The 23017-nt window shown below is 36.0% G+C and overlaps 1 protein-coding gene across 1 annotated transcript; it reads right to left on the reverse strand.

The window, feature by feature from the left end:
- Positions 1–5709: 5709 nt before the first annotated feature.
- On the reverse strand, positions 5710–19504 carry c1qtnf1 (C1q and TNF related 1). The gene is made up of 4 exons (XM_051915333.1): positions 19325–19504; positions 8528–8670; positions 8318–8427; positions 5710–7685 (listed from the first exon to the last, which is right to left on the reverse strand). The coding sequence occupies exons 2-4, from the start codon at positions 8668–8670 to the stop codon at positions 7135–7137; spliced, it is 804 nt and encodes a 267-aa protein (XP_051771293.1). The 5' UTR covers positions 19325–19504; the 3' UTR covers positions 5710–7134.
- Between the last annotated feature and the right edge of the window lie 3513 nt (positions 19505–23017).

Raw genomic sequence — 23017 nt, forward strand, 5'->3', positions numbered from 1 at the left:
CTCTCCTCCTGTTATTTTACTCTGCTTTTCCCCCCTCTGTCTCTCCATGGCAGCGGTAAAGCCTTAGAGAGATGGAGAGTTTCATAGAACAAGTTTGGCAATGAAGTGCAGAGGCAAAAGAGGTCACTTACAGACAACACGGCCTGTCAAGCAGAGCACAAGGAGGACGGGTCTAACAGAAAAGCAGACCCCTGTGTCAGAGAGAGAACTAGCGAGAGAAAACGAGATGAAAAGTTGGGTAATCTCAGATGACTGGAGGGGAATCAGCAAACAAAATAATGCATATGGCGAACAAATACACAGAATAGAGCACACGTTTTTAAAAAAAAATGTTCTGAGTGAGCCTGGGCCCAATGGATATTGACTGTGAAAGTTTGGATCAAATGCATTTGAATGGTTTAAGCTTTCCAAAAGTTTTAGTTTATGTGTTTTGAGGTATGGAATTGAAAAAAAAATAACTTTGGGATTTACAGATGCGCTTCACCTTAAGATACATTTTTTTTATATCAATTATTGAAGATTGAGTGTGTCTGTAGAGCTACCAATGCTTAAGTTAGCCAAACTTTTGACTTGTATTTGACTTTCACTGCAGCAAGAATCATACACTTAAATCGAAAAAGACCTTTGAGTCAACATGTGCAGTGACTGTTGATCTGATCTGTGTTTATGTGCGGGTGGGTTAACCGAAATTGTTTGGTTTTACTGAAACACTTTACTAATCAGGGGAAAAATGTTATTTACTTTGTGATTAAAATTTCTGTCTATCCAAAAGTCCTAAGTACTGATTATGTCACAGTCATAAAACAAGCAGAATGTACAGTTCTTCTGTTCAAAGGTTTAGAAATTAATACTTCAGCAAGAGCACATTAAGGCCACGTTCACACAGCAGCAGAATACGGTTGTCAGTCCTGTATTTGAGTCCTTAATATGGTTACGTTCACACACAGTACGGTTATTTACGGGAGTGACAACCGCATTCTATAACCAAACTCACACCCGTAAATTTTCAGGACTCACAACCGCATTCTATAACCGAACTCACACCCGTAAATTTTCAGGACTCACAACCGCATTCTCGGAATATTCGCGCTGTGTGAACGGAACCGCACTGGGCAACTAGTCGTCTGTCACGTGATACAGTGCGTGAGAGCCGCTCTGCTAAGGTGTTTTGTGTGTGGTTTCACTTTCAGTACTTACAGAGAGGGAGATATGAGCTGTGCGTCATCTTAAGGTGTTAGATCCAGTCACTGTTCTCCACCGGAGCAGCTCCCGTCAGTTTTGTGTTTCTTTTCGAAATTCAAATGCTGTGTAATGCCCGACATGTCGCAAAGGACTTGACACGCGAGTGCAACGGTTAAAGACTCCGGCTAGCGCGTGTTTACATTGATGTTGCTGTCGGTTTGAATGGATAAAAAACTCGCGGTTCAATTAGTCTCTTATCATGTCAAATGTGATGAGACTTTTCAGTTTTATGGACGTCGCCATCTTTAATATTACGTTGGTCACTGTCGTTATGGTTACTAGTAATACATACTACTACGGGCTTGACTCTCGCTGCACGTTCATACAGTGTTCCAGACGCTACTGTAAGTTGCTGTGTGAACGGGACATTTTGAGACTCACACCTGTAAGTAAATGTGGTTGTCAATCCCAAAACTGACAGTGTGAACGTGGCCTAAGTTGATCAAAAGTGAGACATTTATGTTACAAAATATTTCAGTTTTTAAATAAATGCTATTCTTTTGAATTTTCTATTCATCAAAGTATCCTGAAAAAAAATTATCACGGTTTCCACCCCGCCACATATTTAAAGTTGCTTCCGAATATGCTTGAATATGAATGAGATTTAAAAGCTACAGTTTTTTTTTTTTTTTTTTAAACTTGTTGGTCTGTTCCTCACGCACAGCTATCATATGACTTCAGTATACTGTGAATATGGTACATGAACCATTTTATGGAGCTTTTATGTTGCTTTTCTGTTCTTTTTGCATTTCTCTTTCACTTTAATGGAAAAGTGCAGCATGAATATGAATCTTTTGTGTTCCGCAGAAGAAAGTAAGTCATACAGGATTGGAATGACATGTCGGTGAGTAAATGATGACTTTAAATTGTTATTTTAAGAGGGTCTATCATTTCAACCCTAGGTTGTGCCAAGTGATTCTCCCTGTGATGTGTATTTTAAGTCATTTTGGTTAAAAGCATCTGCTAAATGTCTATTTGATCTCGTATCCAGGATCAGTGGACACTACATCTGCCTTTCAGTTTATCTATAGTATTTAACCTCCATTCCAACTGCCTAATTAATTAGGAACCAACTCTTATTTACAATGATGACCTGGCGAGGCACGGAGATAAGAAGCCACATGGCCACAAATGCACAGTGGATTTAGAATCTCTGTCCGAGCCAGTGATATCTGGCTGCTGAATCTCATACTCGCCCCAGCCAAACTACACTTCTTTTCCAGGGTATTTCTCTCTGATTTTGGATTTTGCTTGGCTCTGAGCTTTCCTCGTAGCCTGTGTTAATTACTTGGAGCTTCGTAATCCTTTTTTATGGCTTATTTTCCTTCTGTGGTCTTGGCTTGCTCATAAAAGCTTTATAAATCACTTTGCATATCTTCATCAAGGCGGCAAAAGGCAGAATCAGAAAAGTAGACAAAAATCTTGTCATTTCTTTTTTTTCTTCCTTATGTAATATTTGCTCCTCGTTCCTGCTAGTGGTTCGATGGCAGAGCTCCAGGACTTACGCTGAAAATCTAATTTGAGAGGCTAGTACAGAGCCAAGTCCAAGAGCCAAGTAAATCTGTTGGACCATAACGTTGGATGAGTATGAGCTCTCCACTATGACTATGACCAAAAATGTATTTATTTATTCTCCTTTTTAAAATATTTTTTTCTTCTGTCTCTATCTCTCTCAAGTTTTAATTTTATAATTTAGTGCTTTATATTGCTATTCAGTCATAATATCAATTTTTTTGGCCAACTGGAAAGGCTAATTTACCATGGGTTCCTTTGGGAATTTCTAATGGGTTTTTAGAATAGCAGTTTTTCGATTTATGAGTAAAATAAGGTCTGTGGTTCACATTCCTTTCACACTTTGTTCGACATGATAAATTGCACACAGACGTGATTTTGTAGCACCATAATTGCTAAGAAGTTGCATAACATCTTAACTGTCCAATTAGTCAAGCAGTATATGCAATTTTTGCAAAAGTCATGTTGGCCATATTTTATTCTTAAATTGAAAACTGCTATTAAAACAAATGAGTAACTCTCAAGGGAGTCCATGGCTCAAAAATGACAATTCTCTTGAAGGCACAATATGGAAGATTTTTGCATTAAAACATTCAAAAGCCACTAGCACAGTGTTATATATTTTGCTCACTTGTGTACTTACACTATCCCAAATGTTTCCAATAATGTTTAAATCCAGAGAAATTAACAATTTTAACCAGTGTAACGTCCCTCCTCATTGCGTCTCATCGCCTGTCAATGGCATCATGTCTGCGTTATCCTCGATTTCCACTTTTACTGCTGTAGAAACCGTGGTAACACAATGAGTCTCATAAAAAAATGCAGTAGTGATAGTTATAGCGTCTAGCACGCCACTCTGTTGTTGTTTCGCACAGTTGTCATGGACCACAGTTATTCGTTATCATTTGCAGCAGGTTCTGTCGTTACCCCACCATTTAATTCGACAAAAATTAAGTGACGTGTGGGTATTAACGGTTATAAACGGCATAACGGTTATAAAACTTTATATCATTACCTCATCCATGAACATGATTTGTGAGTCCCGTCGGATTGATTTCCATCAGCAATGGAGGTGAAGATGACAACTCCCATGATTCCACACTCCACAGCGTCATCAAGCTACGCCTTTGTTATTGTTTGAAATATGCGACCTCTAGTGGCAAAAATTACATACTGGGCCTTTAAGTGTTATATTGGCAATAGGTAACATAAAATTTAAAATAACAATAGTAAACTATAGTAATATTAACAAATAAAATTGTGTAAAATAAAATAATTGTACAACAACTAAATCAGAAATTAGCAGTTAGCAAAAATATTTGAGGTAACAATTTATTAAAAATAATAATTATGAAAAAGTAAACAAAATTTGTCAATAATAGTAACAACTGTTAGATCACTCACATTGTCGCAGTTTCTCTCTCACACATTGTCACAGTGAAACTATGGTTTGTGACACACTGAGTTAGTGTTAGCTTAACTGGCTTAAAAGAAAAGCACTCTCGGATGACACCTTAAAAGCGCTTTAAAAGCGAAAGAAAGTGGTCTGTTCAGTTGAGTGCACAGAAAGAGTGTGTGGCTGCTGAGTAAACACCCCCTCCTTCCCAGCAGCATCTGATGGCCCATCCAGATAAAGAGCCATCACAAGTGCGGCACACATCATCAGCATTTTACCCCAGTGCTTTTTAATGGGCAGGACAAACTCTGAATCCATTGCCTGTCGATGCATTTTATAGCTGCAATCAGACTAGGACCTGATGACTGTAGTTTTTGTGGACAAAATAGCCCTGCTATTGGCTAGATTGAAAATTGAATTTAAAATGATCTCTATTGGGTCCTTCTTGGGTGACTGCTGACTCTTGATACAGTCATTTTTTCTGTACCGTATTCAGATCATTATCTCAAATTAATTCTATTCATTTTGAATGACCACATAAATTCCTGAACGGACAGCAATTGAAAATATCCCGGAAATTTATTTATTCACAAAGTTGTATCAGAGAAAGAATCAAACTGTTGTGTACACCATAAACTGTAATTAATTACGTAAAGTGCTTTACCAACAGCAAGTTAGACAGTAAAAGTAAAAGGTTTCCAGGGGAGTGAGTGCTAGAAATTCGGTAGCTCCCTCATTTATACTGGAAACATGATTTATTCCAGGGAAGGGGATAAAACTGTGGAAAATGGAGAACACAGATCAAGTTTAATCACAAGACGGAGACAAAGTTGCAAAATTGCATGCCAAGACTTGCTGTTGCTGAATGTTTAGGAATAGATTGCCCAAAAATGAACATTTTGTCATCATTTACTCATCCCCAGTGTCATTCCAACCCCCATATTCTCTTTCTTCTACAAAACAAAAAATGCATCTTAGCAGGATTTTTAAGCTTCTGTTTTATATAAAAGGAAAGTGGAGGGTGATTTATACTGACAATTCCAAAAAGGCCAAGAAAGTATAATAAAATAAAAAAATAGTATCATATGTCATTGTGTCATTTTCTTTATTCTTCTAATCAGACATTTTAATATTAATTTAAACTTAAACTGTCTCGAATGCCATCAAGTCCTGTTTTAAAGGTCAACACAATTGGCTGTCTCAATTAAATATATTTCATTTGATATATTTTGGTCATTGTATGGTAAGTGTTACAAATCATGTACAAGCAAATTACACATATCAGAAATGAATATATTTTTAATTACTAATTTAATAATAATTATTATCATAATTATGGAAATGTTTTAAAATTTCTCTTGTAAGATTATTCAATATTATAGGGATAGTTTACCCAAAAAATACAATTCTGTCATCATTTACTCACCTTCATGTCATTCCAAACTTATATGACTTACTTTTTCCTGTGGAATACAAAAGAAGATATTTTGAAGAATGTTGGTAATCAAAGCTTTGGTTACCATTGACTTCCACTGAATGGACAAAAAAAACCCCAGACATTTCTTAAAATGTATTCTTTTATGTCACAGAAGAAATCATACAGGTTTGGAACAACATGAGAGTGATTAAATGATGACATCATTTTCATTTTTTGAGGTATCTAGCCCTTGAAGTCCCGTTTAACTACATCACTAGATGGCGACAAGTAGTTATGTTGGCCTAAAGAGAAATCGTGATCTAAACACTGTGATATTTCACACAGAAGTGCTTTTTGTTGTCTAATCTCCTCTGTTTTATATCCTTGAAAGCATTTTGCTATGAAGTGAACATCAGAATAAGTACAGCAGGGTCTCCAAATCTGACAAGGCAGCATATTGCCAATGTTACCAAAGTCTGTTACCCCCTCTGTCTTCTATCTTTTGGTCTGATATACAACTACAGACATACAGCATGGTTATCAAATCTGACATTGAGGTTACCAAAATCTTTAATATTGTCTTTTTGGATTAAGGAGCTATTCTCTGTGTCTGTTCACAATAAAGCAATAATAATTATGAAATATAAAATTTAAATTAAAAAATAAAACTGAATGGCATCCAGATGGACTGGATTTTTTTCACGCTACTTATTTAATGCAGCTTTTTAACATTTAATGAACAGCGACCTCTAGGTCACCAATTTCGAATGACTGACAAAATTGACAGTTTCCTTCAATAACAATGAACACAACATTTACAAATTAACAATAATTCCTACTGAAGCCCCAGTCTTTTTTTTTTTTTTTTTTTTTTTTAGAATCTTTCAAAAGCTTTTAAAATAATGAGCTTTGGTTAAGACATAACTGTCCAGTTCATATGATTGTTATTTTATAGAGTCTTTGTGCAAGACAGGAACAGATTTTTATAAAGTAAAACACATATGGGAATAATTTATCTTATGAATATAATGTATCAAATCCACAATATCGCTGCTTATATGCTGATATGACTATGAAGTCTTACTGGTTCATCCATTTATACAAATGTAACATTTATAATACAGTACATTCAGAGACACCATTAGGGTGTTTTGTCATTGATCATTGAGTTACTGTAGTTGTCTGCAGCATGGTGTCTAAGTATCCCACATTTTCTCATTCTATAATACAGTACATTATAAAAATATTTAATAAATCTAATAAATTATTAGGTATTATTTCAACTTTTCTGAAACAATGTACTTCAGCATCTTATCATATACAATATAGTATATTACAATACATAACAATATTGTAGCAATAACCTTTACCATGTTTGTCAAATAGCACCAGTATCTTTAACAGAGTTAAATGGTCAGACACACAAGACACTCCAGTACTGGTTCATAAAGTTAAATCAAGGTTTCTCCTCCTGTTAAAAAAAAATGACAAAAAAAGAATAACAAGAAATTACATCTCATTTAATACATGTTACATAAATCTTTGCTGTCCATCATTTTTGCTCTGCTCAACCTTCTGACTTTGCTTTGATAAGGTGACCACTAAACGTGATGTAGGTGTCAAAGTCATCACTGAACACAGCGTTCTCTCTCTCGCCCTTATAGAGCCGAATCCACACCTGGTCATCCCTCTCCAGTTCCAGCATGAGGCTCTGGCTCTGCATGATGGAGCGATCGCTGGGCTGCGCGTACAGGATGGCCATCTCCTGCTCGTTCTTCATCACGTGCAGGTACGTTTCCTTCTGGTTCCAGGTGTGCGCGTTTAAGCTGAAGAAATAGATGCCGGGGACGTAGCAGAAGAACTTGCCCGTGAACATGTTGAAGTGGCCATACAGGTTGACGAACTCTGTGTCGAAGATCATGGTCTGGTAGTAATCGTTACTGTGCAGGGCCTTCTTGCGGCCCACAGAGAAGGCAGCGTAGTAGGACTTACAGGGTTCTCCGGGGGCACCGATGCTGCCCTTGGTTCCCTTCACACCATGGGGCCCTCGGGGTCCAGTCTGCCCTGACTTGCCCGATTTCCCATAAGGTCCTCGGTCGCCAGTGTCTCCCTTTTCCCCTGTAAGGGAAGGAATGTAGTAGCGAGTTGTAGACAAGTTCAATGTTTTTTATCATTTTAACTAGCATCATTAAAAAGGACTTTTACATTCTTTATTGCTGATTCATCAAGTCTCGTTTCCTGAAACCTTGTGTTTGGGTAAAGCTTTGGAGGTTGTTTATTAAACCTCAAATAATTAAAAACGATTGCTTTCAAATGACATATAATGGTCTTGTTTGTGTGGAGTGAAGATTGGAGCGTTGTATAGAAGATGGCGCCAATCTCACAGCCATTTTTCTTCTGTTGTTTGTGACAGTTTGGCTCATAAAGTCACTTTCTGTGGTGGTTTGTCCTTTTTGGTGCATGTTTTCCTGCCCACAGAAGCAGCCTGTGTTTAACCAGGTCTGGCCTATATCATTTAAAGCCAGTGAGATATTCAACTAAGACTTAAGTTTATCCAAACAATTGTATACAGTCAAAGACAGTCAACAGATTATGTAAGTTGACCTGTAAATGTAAGCTTTGTTGTATTGTACAACAGTTATCCTTAAAATGGAAGAAATTTATCTTGTGATTTGTATATTTTCAAAAAAAAAAAAAAAAAAAATCCCCCAAAGCTGAACATTTAAAGTATAGATTTCGACAGGTTGTACCTTTTAGAATGGTGATGTTTATCTGAGGCACAATCTGGTAGTGTGGGTGTGGACTGGCGTACTGAGGGGACTCCTCTGCAGGGTCACAGCATCGCCTGCACTCTGATCCACTAGAATCACAAGAGGAAATAATAATAATGACAGACAGACAGACTGACTGACTGACTGACTGACTGACTGATTGATTAATCGATCAATCAGAGAAAGTACCTGCCATCTCTGTAGTATTCTGTGGATCTCTGATTATGTCTGGGCTCATATGGGTCTTGCTCCGCATCTCGGTATTGAGCAACATATGGCTCGGCCCATTTGGCAAACACCACCACCAGCAGTACCAGGTTTGATGCTAGCATCTGAGACAAGAAATAACACATCATTTGGATAAAAAGTTAAAAACTGGCATTTTGTATTATTTTTGTATTTTAGTTAAGTCTGCATATATGATGGTCCTGTTCAATTTGCATATCTTCTTCAGTAATATTAATAGCAGGTATACTGTATGCATATATATATATATATTTACAGTCAAACCAAAATTTATTCAGACACCTTGAACATTTAATTCATTTATTACAGTTTATTCACTATCGTTTAAAAAAATGGTAATAAAATATGACAAGATCTCAGAGTTAAACTGTGTCAGAAAAAAATTAATCTTGTCAGATAACACTTAAGCAAAACATGGTCAGGTCAAAGTGTCTGAATAATTTTTGGTTCCAAATCTTTATAAATTTTACTGGTAGTCCGACGTATGAAGAATTTTTGGGTATAATATTTCAGTTTACTTTATTTTGCTCTTCTCACTTACATAAATGAACTATAGTGTCCTGCACCCACTAGTAAAAATATATCAAAAATATCAAAAATGTCTGAATAATTTTTGGTTTGACTATATGTATGTATGTATATATATATATATATATATATATATATATAATATATACACACTACTTTTCACTAGGTTTGTGGTCAGGTATTTTATTTATTTATTTATTTGAAAGAATTTATTACTTTTATTCATCAAAGTAAATTAAATTGATCAAAAGTAAAAAAACTTTTTTTTATAATGTTAAAAATAATTTTATAATGTTTTATAACATTTTTATAATGTTATATATGATTTCTATTTCAAATAAATGCTGTTGTTTTGAATTTTCTATTTATCAAAGAATCCTGGGAAAAATGTATCACTGTTTCCACAAAAAAATATTAAGCAGCAACTGTGATAATAATAAGAAATGTTTTTTAAGCAAAAAACAGGATACTAGAATGATTTCTGAAGGATCATGTGACACTAAAGACTGGAGCAATTATGCTGAAAATTCAGCCATTACAGCCTTTGCCATTACAGGAATATATTTTTTAAATATATTAAAATGGAAAACGGTTATTTTAAATTGTAATAATTTCACAATATTATTATTTTACTATATTTTTGATCAAATAAATGCAGCTTTGGTGAGCATAAGAGACTTCTTATAGATCCCAAATTTTTAAATGTATATACAGTATGAATTGTGATGATAATTAAATCAATTATAAAAATTTATATTAAAACAAAATATGCTAATTGAACTGGAACACTTAATTGAAATTTTCTCTGAGCATATTTATTCATCTCTGCACACTCATACTAGGTCAAAGATCACATAGTTAGGATTTTATGAGTATCACATGTTTAGGCCTTGTGCTTTTGGATGGTAGGGTCATGATAGGAGACTGTGGTATAACATGACAGATTTAGTACCATCCTTGCTGTGTGTTATGTATCTGCAAAGGACCAGCTTTGTAATTCAATCTCTAGCATTTGACTTATGATAGCAACAACGAAATAGTTTTCAGGTCAAAGCTATGTAGAAATCCCACCACCATTGTGGAATTTCATAAACAACAGTCAGGTGATGAAAGCTAATGAAAGGCTCCCACAACAGTTTGTGTGAATTGAAATTATTTGTGTTATAAGAAAACATGAAAACATAGCCTGAAAAGTTATGAAACCAATGACAAGATGTCTCGGAATGTGTTGTCCAATTTTAAATTGGCAATCACTTGATGTTCAGATGAAACTATAAATCTCTATCTCATCTTTTTTAGGACACCAAACTAAATCAATTTGGCTTGTTTTCTGTCTTTCCAAACCATGAGGCAGAAAGGCATCTAATGATCAGTCATGAGAGGAAAATATTACACTTAATGAAGCAAGATATGAGCCAAAAATTCACTTAAACTGAAGAGAAAGTCTTTTAAGGCCAGTCTTCATCCTTCTTTAATCTGTTGGTATTGGAAGCTTTTTCAGTAACAAGCTTTTATAACAAGTAGGCGTATGCTTTGCTGGTTTTTATATCACATTTGCGCTCATACAATAATCAAACACACTCTCGAATCATCCACTTTCTCTCTTGTATGTACAGTAGTGCTGGTAAGTAATTTAAAATCATTTTCAGATGGTTCATTTGAGTCTTTTCGGGGGCATTTATGTTTTCATTGCCATATTGAAATATTTAGTTAAATGCTGCTATTCATAATTATGTTTTCAAGTCAGTTATATAAAGTAGGGTGCTAGTTTTATCAGTTACATTTGTATCTGTTTAAGTTTAAGGCTGGGTTAAGTCATTCTTTTCTTTTTGTCAGTTTAATCCTTCACTGATAGCAAAAATAAATTATTAAATCTATTTCATTAGTATTGTCACAGTAAATAGCTTTTTAAATGGTTAGATGCAGTATATGAGTAGAAAATCAGATGTAATCAACTGCTTAAATACATTATCAGGCCTTTCTACACATGCATTTCTGTCCTAACGGTTATTCCCTTTATTGCTAGCTGTCCCACTAGCAAAATTATTTGCTTTTTTTGTGTGTGTGTGTGCTTAAGAACACACTGAAAAAATCCCACAAAGTTGATAAAAAGCCCACATGTTTTGAGAGGTAGCTGCAGCAAAATGCTCAGCTATCCAAAACACTTAACAACCCATACAAGCACTGGTCAAGGCCAGTATGAGCTCCAAAAGCTTAATGCGGTGAGAAGCAAAACACATTTATAACAGATTATAAATACTGCATCAACATTCTTCTATAAAAACAGTTTGTACATAAGGAATGTAACAAACAACTATCCATGATCCATGGCCTGGTTAGATTCACAATTAAAATGTTCATGAATAAAATAATATTTTTCTTAGTTACAAAACAAAATATTATGTACCTCCTAAACCATGTACATGCTTTGCAAGAAAGAATTAGATAATAAAAAATAAGTTGAAAAAAAAAGTTTTTGCACAATGAAGATTTTAGAGTGAAATGTATATATACGGTGAGGTCCAAAAGTCAAAAACCACATGAAAATTCAAAATCTACTTAATAAACAGAATGATGCTACTTTTTTTTCTGGTGTTTGACACACTGACAGTGTGGAAAAATGATAATGAGATCAACAATAAACAAAATAAATAATGATGTTTTATGAAGTAGAACTTAATATATGCACAGAATATACAATGTAAAAAACTTACTTTAGATTAGAGACTGTCATCATATTAGTTTTGCTGTGTCCAGCTGTACAGTGTAGCAGCACTACAGATAATGGCACACAAAATAATTGCACAGTAGGTCACATAGTAGCATATAAACATGCCTGTGGTTTCATGGTCTGTGATCATCGATATTGTTTAATAATTTTTTGCAGAGATTGTAATGCAGAGTGTTTGATCTATGTAGAAAGCATGAATAATACAGTTAGTATCAGTGTAAACATGTTTTTTTTTTTTCTTTCTTTCTTTTTTTGAGCTGAGTACTACACATGTTGATATGGTTGCTCACATGATCATCCAGCCTGCAGCCAATGCAGCATGTTGACTGTGCACAATTCAAACATGCCATAAAGTATTTAAAACTATAGACTGCTTATACAGTATCTCACAGAAGTGAGTACACCCCTCACATTTTTGTAAATATTTTATTATATCTTTTCATGTGACAACACTGAAGAAATGACACTTTGCTACAATTTAAAGTAGTGAGTGTACAGCTTGTATAACAGTGGAAATTTGCTGTCCCCTCAAAATAACTTAACACACAGCCATTAATGTCTAAACTGCTGGCCACAAAAGTGAGTACACCCCTAAGTGAAAATGTCCAAATTGGGCCCAATTAGCCATTTTCTCTCCCCTGGTGTCACGTGACTTGTTAGTGTTACAAGGTCTCAGGTGTGAATGGGGAGCAGGTGTGTTAAATTTGGTGTTATCGCTCTCACTCTATCATACTGGTCACTGGAAGTTCAACATGGTACCTCATGGCAAAGAACTCTCTGAGGATCTGAAAAAAAGAATTGTTGCTCTACATAAAGATGGCGTAGGCTATAAGAAGATTGCCAAGACCCTGAAACTGAGCTGCAGCACGGTGGCCAAGACCATACAGTGGTTTAACAGGACAGGTTCCACTCAGAACAGGCCTCGCCATGGTCGACCAAAGAAGTTGAGTGCACGTGCTCAGCATCATATCCAGAGGTTGTGTTTGGGAAATAGACGTATGAGTGCTGCCAGCATTGCTGCAGAGGTTGAAGGGGTGGGGGGGTCAGTCTGTCAGTGCTCAGACCATACGCCGCACACTGCATCAAATTGGTCTGCATGGCTGTCGTCCCAGAAGGAAGCCTCTTCTAAAGATGATGCACAAGAAAGCCCGCAAACAGTTTGCTGTAGACATGGATTACTGGAACCATGTCCTGTGGTCCGATGAGACCAAGATAAACTTATTTGGTTCAGATGGTGTCAAGCGTGTGTGGCGGCAACCAGGTGAGGAGTACAAAGACAAGTGTGTCTTGCCCACAGTCAAGCATGGTGGTGGGAGTGTCATGGTCTGGGGCTGCATGAGTGCTGCCGGCACTGGGGAGCTACAGTTCATTGAGGGAACCATGAATGCCAACAGAGCATATTCCCCTCCCTTCGGAGACTGGGCCGTAGGGCAGTATTCCAACATGATAACGACCCCAAACACACCTCCAAGACAACCACTGCCTTGCTAAAGAATGTCTCCAGACCTAAACTCTATTGAGCATCTGTGGGGCATCCTCAAACGGAAGGTGGAGGAGTGCAAGGTCTTTAACATCCACCAGCTCCGTGATGTCGTCACGGAGGAGTGGAAGAGGACTCCAGTGGCAACCTGTGAAGCTCTGGTGAACTCCATGCCCAGGAGGGTTAAGGCAGTGCTGGAAAATAATGGTGGCCACACAAAATATTGACACTTTGGGCCCAATTTGGACATTTTCACTTAGGGGTGTACTCACTTTTGTGGCCAGCGGTTTAGACATTAATGGCTGTGTGTTGAGTTATTTTGAGGGGACAGCAAATTTCCACTGTTATACAAGCTGTACACTCACTACTTTACATTGCAGCAAAGTGTCATTTCTTCAGTGTTGTCACATGAAAAGTTACAATAAAATATTTACAAAAATGTGAGGGGTGCACTCACTTCTGTGAGATACTGTAATACTTAAATGAATAAGGTTTCCATAGGGGCTGCCACACCGCAGTGACCTTACTCTAATCATGAGGTTGAAGAATGACGTGCTACATCCCACTGTTTAATAAACTCACTCAGATGAAGCCTCTGTTCTACGTGTATGTGTGTGTTTTAGAGTGATGTTTAATGTAAGAAAAGGTCAGATCACTCAATTTAGTCTGAAGTTCAAAGCAGTTTTAGGGCAGCGCTTTGAGGTTGTGCACGTCTAATCCTCTATAAGCTTATGATGTGTTCACCTGGGTATATCATCTGACCATCTTTTTTGTACTGCACACATATGTGCCTATAAGACTGTTTGTGGTGTTTCAAAATAGGCAGCGGCTTGTGATTAGATGCGGTGTAAATAGTGGTATACACTTTTTGCACCTGAGTGTAAATACTATCATGCTGCATTTTAGCCATTATCACAAAATAAACCCCTTAAGGGTAATACAAGACCCCAATGCTTCAGCTTGATCACATTTTCAGGTTTTATTGTGTGCTCCTTTCCTAATGTATTTTTTAAATATTATATATATAATGTGTGTGTATATAATATACAGTATATGTGTTATATTTTTTTTTACTTTTTTTTTTTTTGTCTCGAAAAAGGTCGCAAGCCAGATTCTAACTTAGGTTGCCATGCACAAAAATATCAGTGCTTGTGCTGCATCCTCCAGGCCACTTCTCTGACATCAAAAGCACATTTTTCCATAGATTTTTGTGGTGCCATCTGACTTTTGGGCTTCAAATAATTTGGGAAAAAATGAATATATTCAATTCATTCAAAAGGCCTGCTTTATATTATTTCCTTGATTATCCTCTTTTTCATGCTCAGCCATGTTTACAGTCCCACATCTGATATCCTGGCATGAGAATCCCTCTCCTTCCTGCGGATGTCGGGGTCTTGAGGTCATGTTTACATGTTCAGCACATCACTGAGTCCTCCTTTAGTTCAGGCCCAGTCTTCTTGGCTCAATCAACATCTACCCCAACCTTTTTAAGTGTATTACATAAGTAGAGAATGTTTTTCACCCTTCTTCTCCAGAGAACACCACACTCCATGCATCATTCTCAGAACATCTAAAAGTCCCTGAACTCTCTGTAGGTTTGAAACAGTGAGCGGAGAGCCAAGTCAAATGCATAAACATTTGCCTGCTTTCTGTAGTCATATATGGTAACCGGTTTTGGCTACTGAAGCTTCAGATGACTGAAAATTAAATATTTCAAGTCGCATGAAATCTTAAATTATAATCTTATTTACTTTATAAATTCACACTGCTGGTTGTATTTTGAACAATTCATTGGTGTATTTTATTCCAAACTAAAATGATTTCAAACAAAAACAAAATTTTTGACTCCTCAAACTTTAATCAAAATATAGTAACTTGCATTTTACTGTTTGAAAAAAAACAGGTTTTAGAAACGTATCCCAAACAATTGGTGTCTTCCATTGGGTGGACAAGCAGTTAAGCCGCAGTCACACTAGACTTTGAGTGCACAAAATTTTGTTTGTGAGGAAAATATCCATATTTAACAAGTTATAAAGTAAAATCCTATACGTTATACGTCACGTAAGTTACGCTTAAGCTAGTTAAGCTTGTTATTTTACTTTATTTTTCTTACACAAATGCATCGCTTCACTTCAGAAGGCCTTTATTAACCCCCCGGAGCCATGTGGAGTATGTTTATGATGGATGGATGCACTTATTTGAGCTTCAAACTTGTGACCCCCGTTTACTGCCATTATAAAGCTTGATAGCGTCAGGGTGTTTATTAATATCACTCCGATTTCATTCGTCTGAAAGAAGAAAGTCATGTACACCTAGGATGGCTTGAACGTGAGTAAATCATGGGGTAATTTTCATTTTAAAGTGAACTAATCCTTTAATCCCAACCCAAACTCATGCATTGGTCAGTGTTGTTATAGTCAGCCCAGTCGGGTTACTCAAATAAATTCCAATTCCGTTTGGTGCTACTGGTGGTGCAGAAATTACACACTTCACCTTTTTGAAACTACATGGTGAACATCATAAAAGGAAACAATGTACGTTTTTCCATGTTCCCACATTCCTAAACTGCAAACAGCTATTGAAAGGTGTCATAACAAATTCCCATTGTGTTATCACAATAGATCATAATAACTATTTACTAATTTGCATTGTGCTTTTTGTCATCCCTACACAATTCCGCAGGCATGCAGTGGCGTGTCTGATCTATGAGGTGTGGCTTTAGTGGATTTTCTCAGTGGAAAACAAGTGTGTGGTCTCAGGTCAATGATCCTGCTGAATCCAGCGTGGATAAAAGTCGGCCAATTCTTTGGTGTTTGGTTCTGGATCATATTTAAGGTGAGGCCCACCAGGTGCACTGTAATGCTTTTCTAAATTCTCCTGTCTGAGGTCAGCAGCTGAACATAAACAGTACGTCACCATGAAATTTGGTCTCTTTGGCTACAGAAATTAGGTACTGGCTCCATTCTTGGTGGTACTTTATTTTACAGTCCTGTTCCCTATGTACATACTATGTTCTTATTATAGTTATTACAATAACAAGATACTAATCCGGAATCTACCCCTAAACCTAACCTTAACCCATGTAGTTACCTTATATTAACCAGTACTTTCTTATGTAAGTACACTGTAAGTACTCGTAAGTGCACGTACTGTAAAATAAAGTGCAACCCCATTCTTTGGGTTTGGGTGTGTGACTAAACGCACCCCAGTGACCTACTTTCAACCATATACTGAATACTTCTGTCACTAGTCATGCACATTTAAAACTCCCATTTGCCAGGTTCAATCTACAATGTACCCTCTCCTACTGTACATGCTTGGACCAACCTGTCCTTCCAACCATTCTCACATTCAAAATCTTCCCAATTCTTTGCGGCTGTTTCTTCAGAGGAAGTTGAATGAACCACAGGGAATGAAAGTGAACATGACATGGTCTATCAACAGAGTACATAAACATCCATCTTATTAAAGCAACAGTCTTCTTTGCTTTCTGAACTTCCTCAAGTTAATTCGGATGCTAGTGTTATCAGAAAAGGCAAGCTCTTGAAACACAGCTGGACTCAAGTAATTTCAGTGTAAAAAAGTAAACGTTTTCCATACTTTCTTTGAAAGAATAACACATATTAGCTTTGTAGAAAGACTCCAGCAGCCTTCCCAGTCCCATTGAGTTATTCTCCCCTATCCTAGTCCTTTTTTTTTTTTTTTAAAGTGCAGACAATTGCTGGGGGGTGAACTTCAACAATCCTGTAGGTTTGGAAACAAGGTATCGAATAACATCATGTACCTGTACCAACAAGTCTCTACCCTTTGTCTTATAGGGGATGTACAAATACAAGATTCCACCTTTTGATTGTTTGGTCATGGGCATTAGGTCATGTTTGAAAGGAGAAGGTGAAGGATAGTTCATGAATTGAATTAAAAATAAAGCAACAAATAGTGGTTTCAATGTCAAATTGCCTTGACTTTATAAGCACAATCTTGGGCTGCCATCAAATGCAGTACCATCAAATACCAAGCTGAATGTAATGGACTGTGTTTGGAATGGAACACTAACTTGCCAGCCACTTACTGAATACTTATTTAAATTAAATTAAATTAAATTATTTAAAACAGAAATTCATCACACTGGATATGGATGAGTGCTCATTGGACATACTATATACTTCAGAAATTGTAATAGTGCTATGTTCGTATTTTATTTTGAACACAATTATGAGGTGCTGACGTTGCCCATGTGTCTGGAAGAAGAGTTTCCCCAAACAATTCACACACAGAATCCTAAAGTACATTGTAACTTTTCTAGTGTTTAACATTTTACTTGAAATAGACACTGCTGGATTTGGTGCTGACCCTGACATCAAAGCTAACAGTTTTTGCGGTCACTTTGAAGTCTATGTGGCAAAACACTGAGGTCAGTTTCACCCTTGACCCATATAAGCCACTGTGCCTTAACTTAGACATCCTCCATGGTTCAGTGAACCGAAGAAAAACACTCATCTTCAGCTTATCTTTTGCAACCCATTTTACTTCAACAATGTATGTTAGCTTGTTTCCGCCACAAAATAAAAAAAGGGAATTGCAACAACTTTTCTCAGAATTTCAAGTTTAAGTTATAAAGTTACAAGTTTATATCTTACAATTCTAAGAAAAAATTTAGAACTGGGGGATATAAACTCAAAATTGTGAGAAAAGTCAGAATTGCGCATGTATATCTCGCAATTCTGACTTTATAACTCACAATTGCGCTATCTCCATTCCATCTATCTCCATTCAGAGAAAAAAAAAGAGTTTATACCTCACAGTTCTGACTTTATTTCTCACATTTTGTGACTATTTCTCAGAATTGCGAGTTTGTAGCTAACGGTTTTGAGGAAAAAAAATTCTGAGTTTTTATCTCGCAATTCTGACTTTATTTCTCAGAATTGTGATATAAACTTGCAATTGTGAGAAAAAAAAAGTCAGATTTGTGTGGTAAAAAGTCGCAATTGCAAGCTTCCATAATAATGTGATATATTTCAAAGTGAAACAAAAAAAAAATCATATTTAATGAGAAGAAATGCAGTGAAGGACTTTTTAGGGACTACTGGGAATTGATTGGAGTAACATGCACTGGTGAGCTATTCCCTGATGAACCCCTGCTCACTGCTATTTAACGTCTTAGAAGGGGCCAAATCTGTAAAATTATGCAAGAATCTGTTACACAACTTCTGTTATGTAGTTTGGAAAATTTGTTGGGGTTGAAAGTAATCTGATGGAGCACTAATCGTCATAGTGTCATATTTCCACTGTCTCTCCCAGTTGCGAGAGATGAGGCAATATGAACTTGGCTTTGTGATGGCATGCCTCCAGAATTCCTGTCCTAGATTCGGTTCCTGTACCCTGTGGCAGTGCTACTCGTTCCATGGATAATCAAAAATACATTTTATGATTTCTTATGTCTCCATGAAATTTACAATGCCCATGATTTAGTAGATATTCCTTAGGGACAGGGTGGGATCCATCACTAGCCAAATGAATTAGTTTTCATTACTTTGTAATATTAAAACCACATGAAACCCAGGGTGTTGTCACATTCAAAAACATTTAACCCAGCTGTGTCTTTTCGCCTTGCACCTGCTGTTAAAATGTATATGCGTACATTTCTAAACTTGACCTAACAGTCATCTTGACATTGCCTCAAAATAAAATACATACAACTATAGATCTGAGTGAGCAACCAACAACACTCAAAAAGTGAAATAACTATGCTATGTTAATGTACTCATTCACTTTCATGGTGCATTTAAAAGTCAGACAGTAAAAAGTGAAAAACACAGATAAATCCGGGCATATCGCTTTGCATCAGGATTCAGTTTCCCTGGCATCTGGAAAAGGTTTTAACGCCATTGCACTTGCCATTATGTGTAACCATGTGATGAACAGCCTCCATTTACGAAAATGAAAAGATATGCAGTATTATTGTAAACTTCTAACCCAAAACATCCTGATGAACATCTCCTACCTTTATCTTGGCAGGTCCAAACCTGAGGGTCCACAGAAGCTCTACTGGGCTGCACTGAGGATGCTTGCGTTGACTGGGCCGCACTGCACCGTCTCTCCAAGAGTCTTATTGCCTGTCAGTGTTTTTAAAACATCTCCCTCTTGCACTCCCAAACTCAGCATGCCATGAGGAGCCAGGGGGAAAAAATGCAAAAAAGGGAGGAGAACGGAGGGAGGAGCATAGATGCATCCAAGAGGGTGGGGTGAAATGAAAACAACAAAAAGGACAAAGTGAAAAAAAGGAAACCTTGCAAAAAAGGGGCCAGAGCAGACCAACTGGAAGCACAGAAGGCTGTGGGAAGATAGAGAAAGAGAGAAGAGCAGTGCCATATAAAAGTAATGAATTGTGTCCTACCTTGTTCCCAGACTTGTCAGACAAATGTTAAGTAGCTGCTGATGGTTTCAAAGAATCTTTAAAGAGCAAGATTAGCATTTTAAGAACACTAACATTTCAGTTAAGATTATAAGGCTATAAAAATAGAGAACCTTTAAGCACTGTAATATATTGACAACAAACTGAAATACTTTGAACTGAAGATTATATGCATTATAAATGTGATATATTTAGTTAGTTTGCTCATTTTAGTCAAGAATCAATTTTAGAATGTCTGTATCACCAGTTAAAGCTGAACTACAACAAGTCAGTATTTACTATATAAGTCATTCAAAATGTATGACTCTAGAGATTACATAATTTTTAGTAGTATAATTTGGCTGAAATGTTGTTTTTCCCCATCACATAGAAAAGTTATTCAGTAACAGGAAAACACAAATCTGACCAACTCTGTAATTTAGCCAGATTGGCTGTTTTGCAACTGTGCTGTGCAGGGTAACAGTATACTGTCTTTTCTTCTTTTTGTGTTATTTTTTGTGCATCTTATTTGTATATATTTGCTATTTGCATTTTGTGTGTGTATATATATATATATATATATATATACACACACATACATGCATACTAAAATATATATATATATATATATATATAGGGCGCATATTAGTCAATGAGCAACTAATTAGGGAGGAGCCAGGATTGAACAAGAAAATTTGGGGCATATTAAGAAAATAAACAAAATAACAGAGACCAAAAATAAACTTCCAAATAAAGACAAAAGAATCTTTAATACACACACACATATACATATACATAAATATATATATATATATAGAGATGCACCGATATATCGGCCAATAATCGCTATCGGCCGATAAAAGCGAGGTAGTTTAAAAATCAATCAAATGAGGGCAGGAAAATGCACTGAATTTGTGCTTTGTGTAAAGAAAATGTTAAGAAACCAGTTTGATGTTCAATTTTAATAATAATTATATTCATTAAAAACATTCAGAAAGTTAAGAAATATTAATTTAATCTTCAGAATTTAGTTAATGTGTGTTAATATTAATTTGAGTAATGTGTTTGTTTATAACTGATACCAGTTACTCTGAAACAAGTTGATGAAATGGAGAGAATAAAGTTTTTATTTGCATTTCTATCCAAATATAATAATTAAAAATATAATGATTAATTATTAATTATAATGAAATTATCATTAATTTAAAAGAAGGTATTAAAGGCAGAAGCCCAAACTATCGGTATTGTTATCAGTATCAGCAGATATAACTCTGAATAATCGGCTATCAGTATCGGTGGAGAAATTTAGTACCAGTGCATCTCTAATATATATACAAAATATTTGTCTAATTTTACATAAGCCTAAACCTTCAGACCTTTTTTTTTCATTGAGAGATGATCTTTTAATGTTGATATGGAAAAGTTAATGTCCATGTTGTTTACCACTTTTATACTGAGCAACTTTCAGTTAAGGAAAAAAGGATGTTGTTCAAACATTGTTAGTAATCAGATTCAGGCTCTGGCTCTCTATGTTTATAATCTTTGCAAAGTGCTTTTCCTCCCAGTCACTTGATTCATCATTCATCGTGTAGTTACTGTTACTGAGAAAAGTCCTGATGTTTAAGCTTATGTACCTATGTGCTAAATGTTACAATGGTAAACATGACTGCCAAAATAGCTGTATTTTAAATTGTATATAAGACAGTGTAAGCAAAGGAGAATCTGTAAGTAGCCTACATAATAAGCACATAAGATTTTGTTGGAGGAATTTTCTTAGCACTCTGAATCAAGACATTGCCCTATGTATTTTCATATTAAACATTATACAGAGGAATATCACAGACAGGCTTGTGAAAAAATGTTCTCATCAGAGCACATCACAAAAATTCACCTGTGGATTGCAGACAGGTTTCTTTTCCTGCTCGTGTTAGTGCCTGCTGTTTATATCAATGACCACTAGATGTCCTCATTAGCAAATAAATCTTACTCCAAACAAACACTTCTGTCCACAATCATTCAGAAAGGATCTGTAGAATTACTGCTTTGAAGGCGGCAAGTATCGTTTTGTTTAGTTTATAATTTTAAATCCATAATTACCATAAACCCGCTTAATAGTTTGCTATAACTTTAAAACGTGTAAAATGGTAATAATAAAGTAGTAGGTCGGACTGGTATGAATCTGGAAAATTCCATAAATTAAATTCCAAGTCAAAAAAAGTGTCCCAATCACCCTGAATTCACCCCTACACACACACACACACACACATATATATATATATATATATATATATAAACAATATATGGAACAATGTGATCTCTTGTCTGCATACTGACCTGAAAAAAACTGAAAAAAAAAAAAAAATATATATATATATATTATATAAAAAAAATATTTATTTTTTTTTCAGTTTTTTCAGGTCAGTATGCAGACATTAAGAAGAGATCACATTGTTCCAAACAACACATTTGATCTAAAATTAATTATATATGTAGGTATTTTTAATTCAAAGGTTTATGGTTAAAATCACGCTTTCGGCTCGTTCAAAAGCTCCATTACATGTTTTTTTTGTTTTGTTTTGTTTTGTTCTGAACGGATCTTAGGTTACTCCGAGGCGTGCATTGAAGAACACGTGCAAGACTGTTACGCAACCTGCTGGAAAACATTACAGCCATGTGACTGTGTCCTGATTGGATCCTATGTGACCAATCAAAAGAGCATCAGCCAATCAGTGAGTGGGTGGGCGTGTCCAAGCCCCCAAACACTTCACAGAGTACAAGATGTTACGCTGTTCCACTACTGTCCCACTGCCTTGATTACTACAAAGCATTTGCCTCACAGTGTTTCAGGGTCAGAAACACCGGCTTGGACAGACACCCACAGGAGCAAACCAGATGGAGAACGACGTCTTACACACATGACGCGTTGTCTTAAGATCTTAAGCCTAGTGTTTTTCCAAAGCATTTACGATTTAAAATTGTAGTGAACTCAAATATTCACTTTATGTATTATATTTATTGTTATTTAATGTATTATAAAACCTTCAAATATTTTGGTACTAGTATTTATTATTATTTTATTATTACTATTTTAAACTAATAGTAAGTAATCGAATAGTGACTAGTGGCTTTTTGCAATTACTCAAACATTTATTTATTTGCTAACGTTACTGGTATCCCAGTAGTGACAAATGTTACATATTTATAATAACTGTTGTAACATTAAACATTTAAAATGTAACATGAACAACTGGAATGCACAATAATGAATGGTTACTGCTGTCTACTCAGTTAATACTGTATGCC

The sequence above is a fragment of the Ctenopharyngodon idella genome, chromosome 12 (genome assembly GCF_019924925.1).
Source record: "Ctenopharyngodon idella isolate HZGC_01 chromosome 12, HZGC01, whole genome shotgun sequence".
NCBI classification, from domain to species: domain Eukaryota; kingdom Metazoa; phylum Chordata; class Actinopteri; order Cypriniformes; family Xenocyprididae; genus Ctenopharyngodon; species Ctenopharyngodon idella.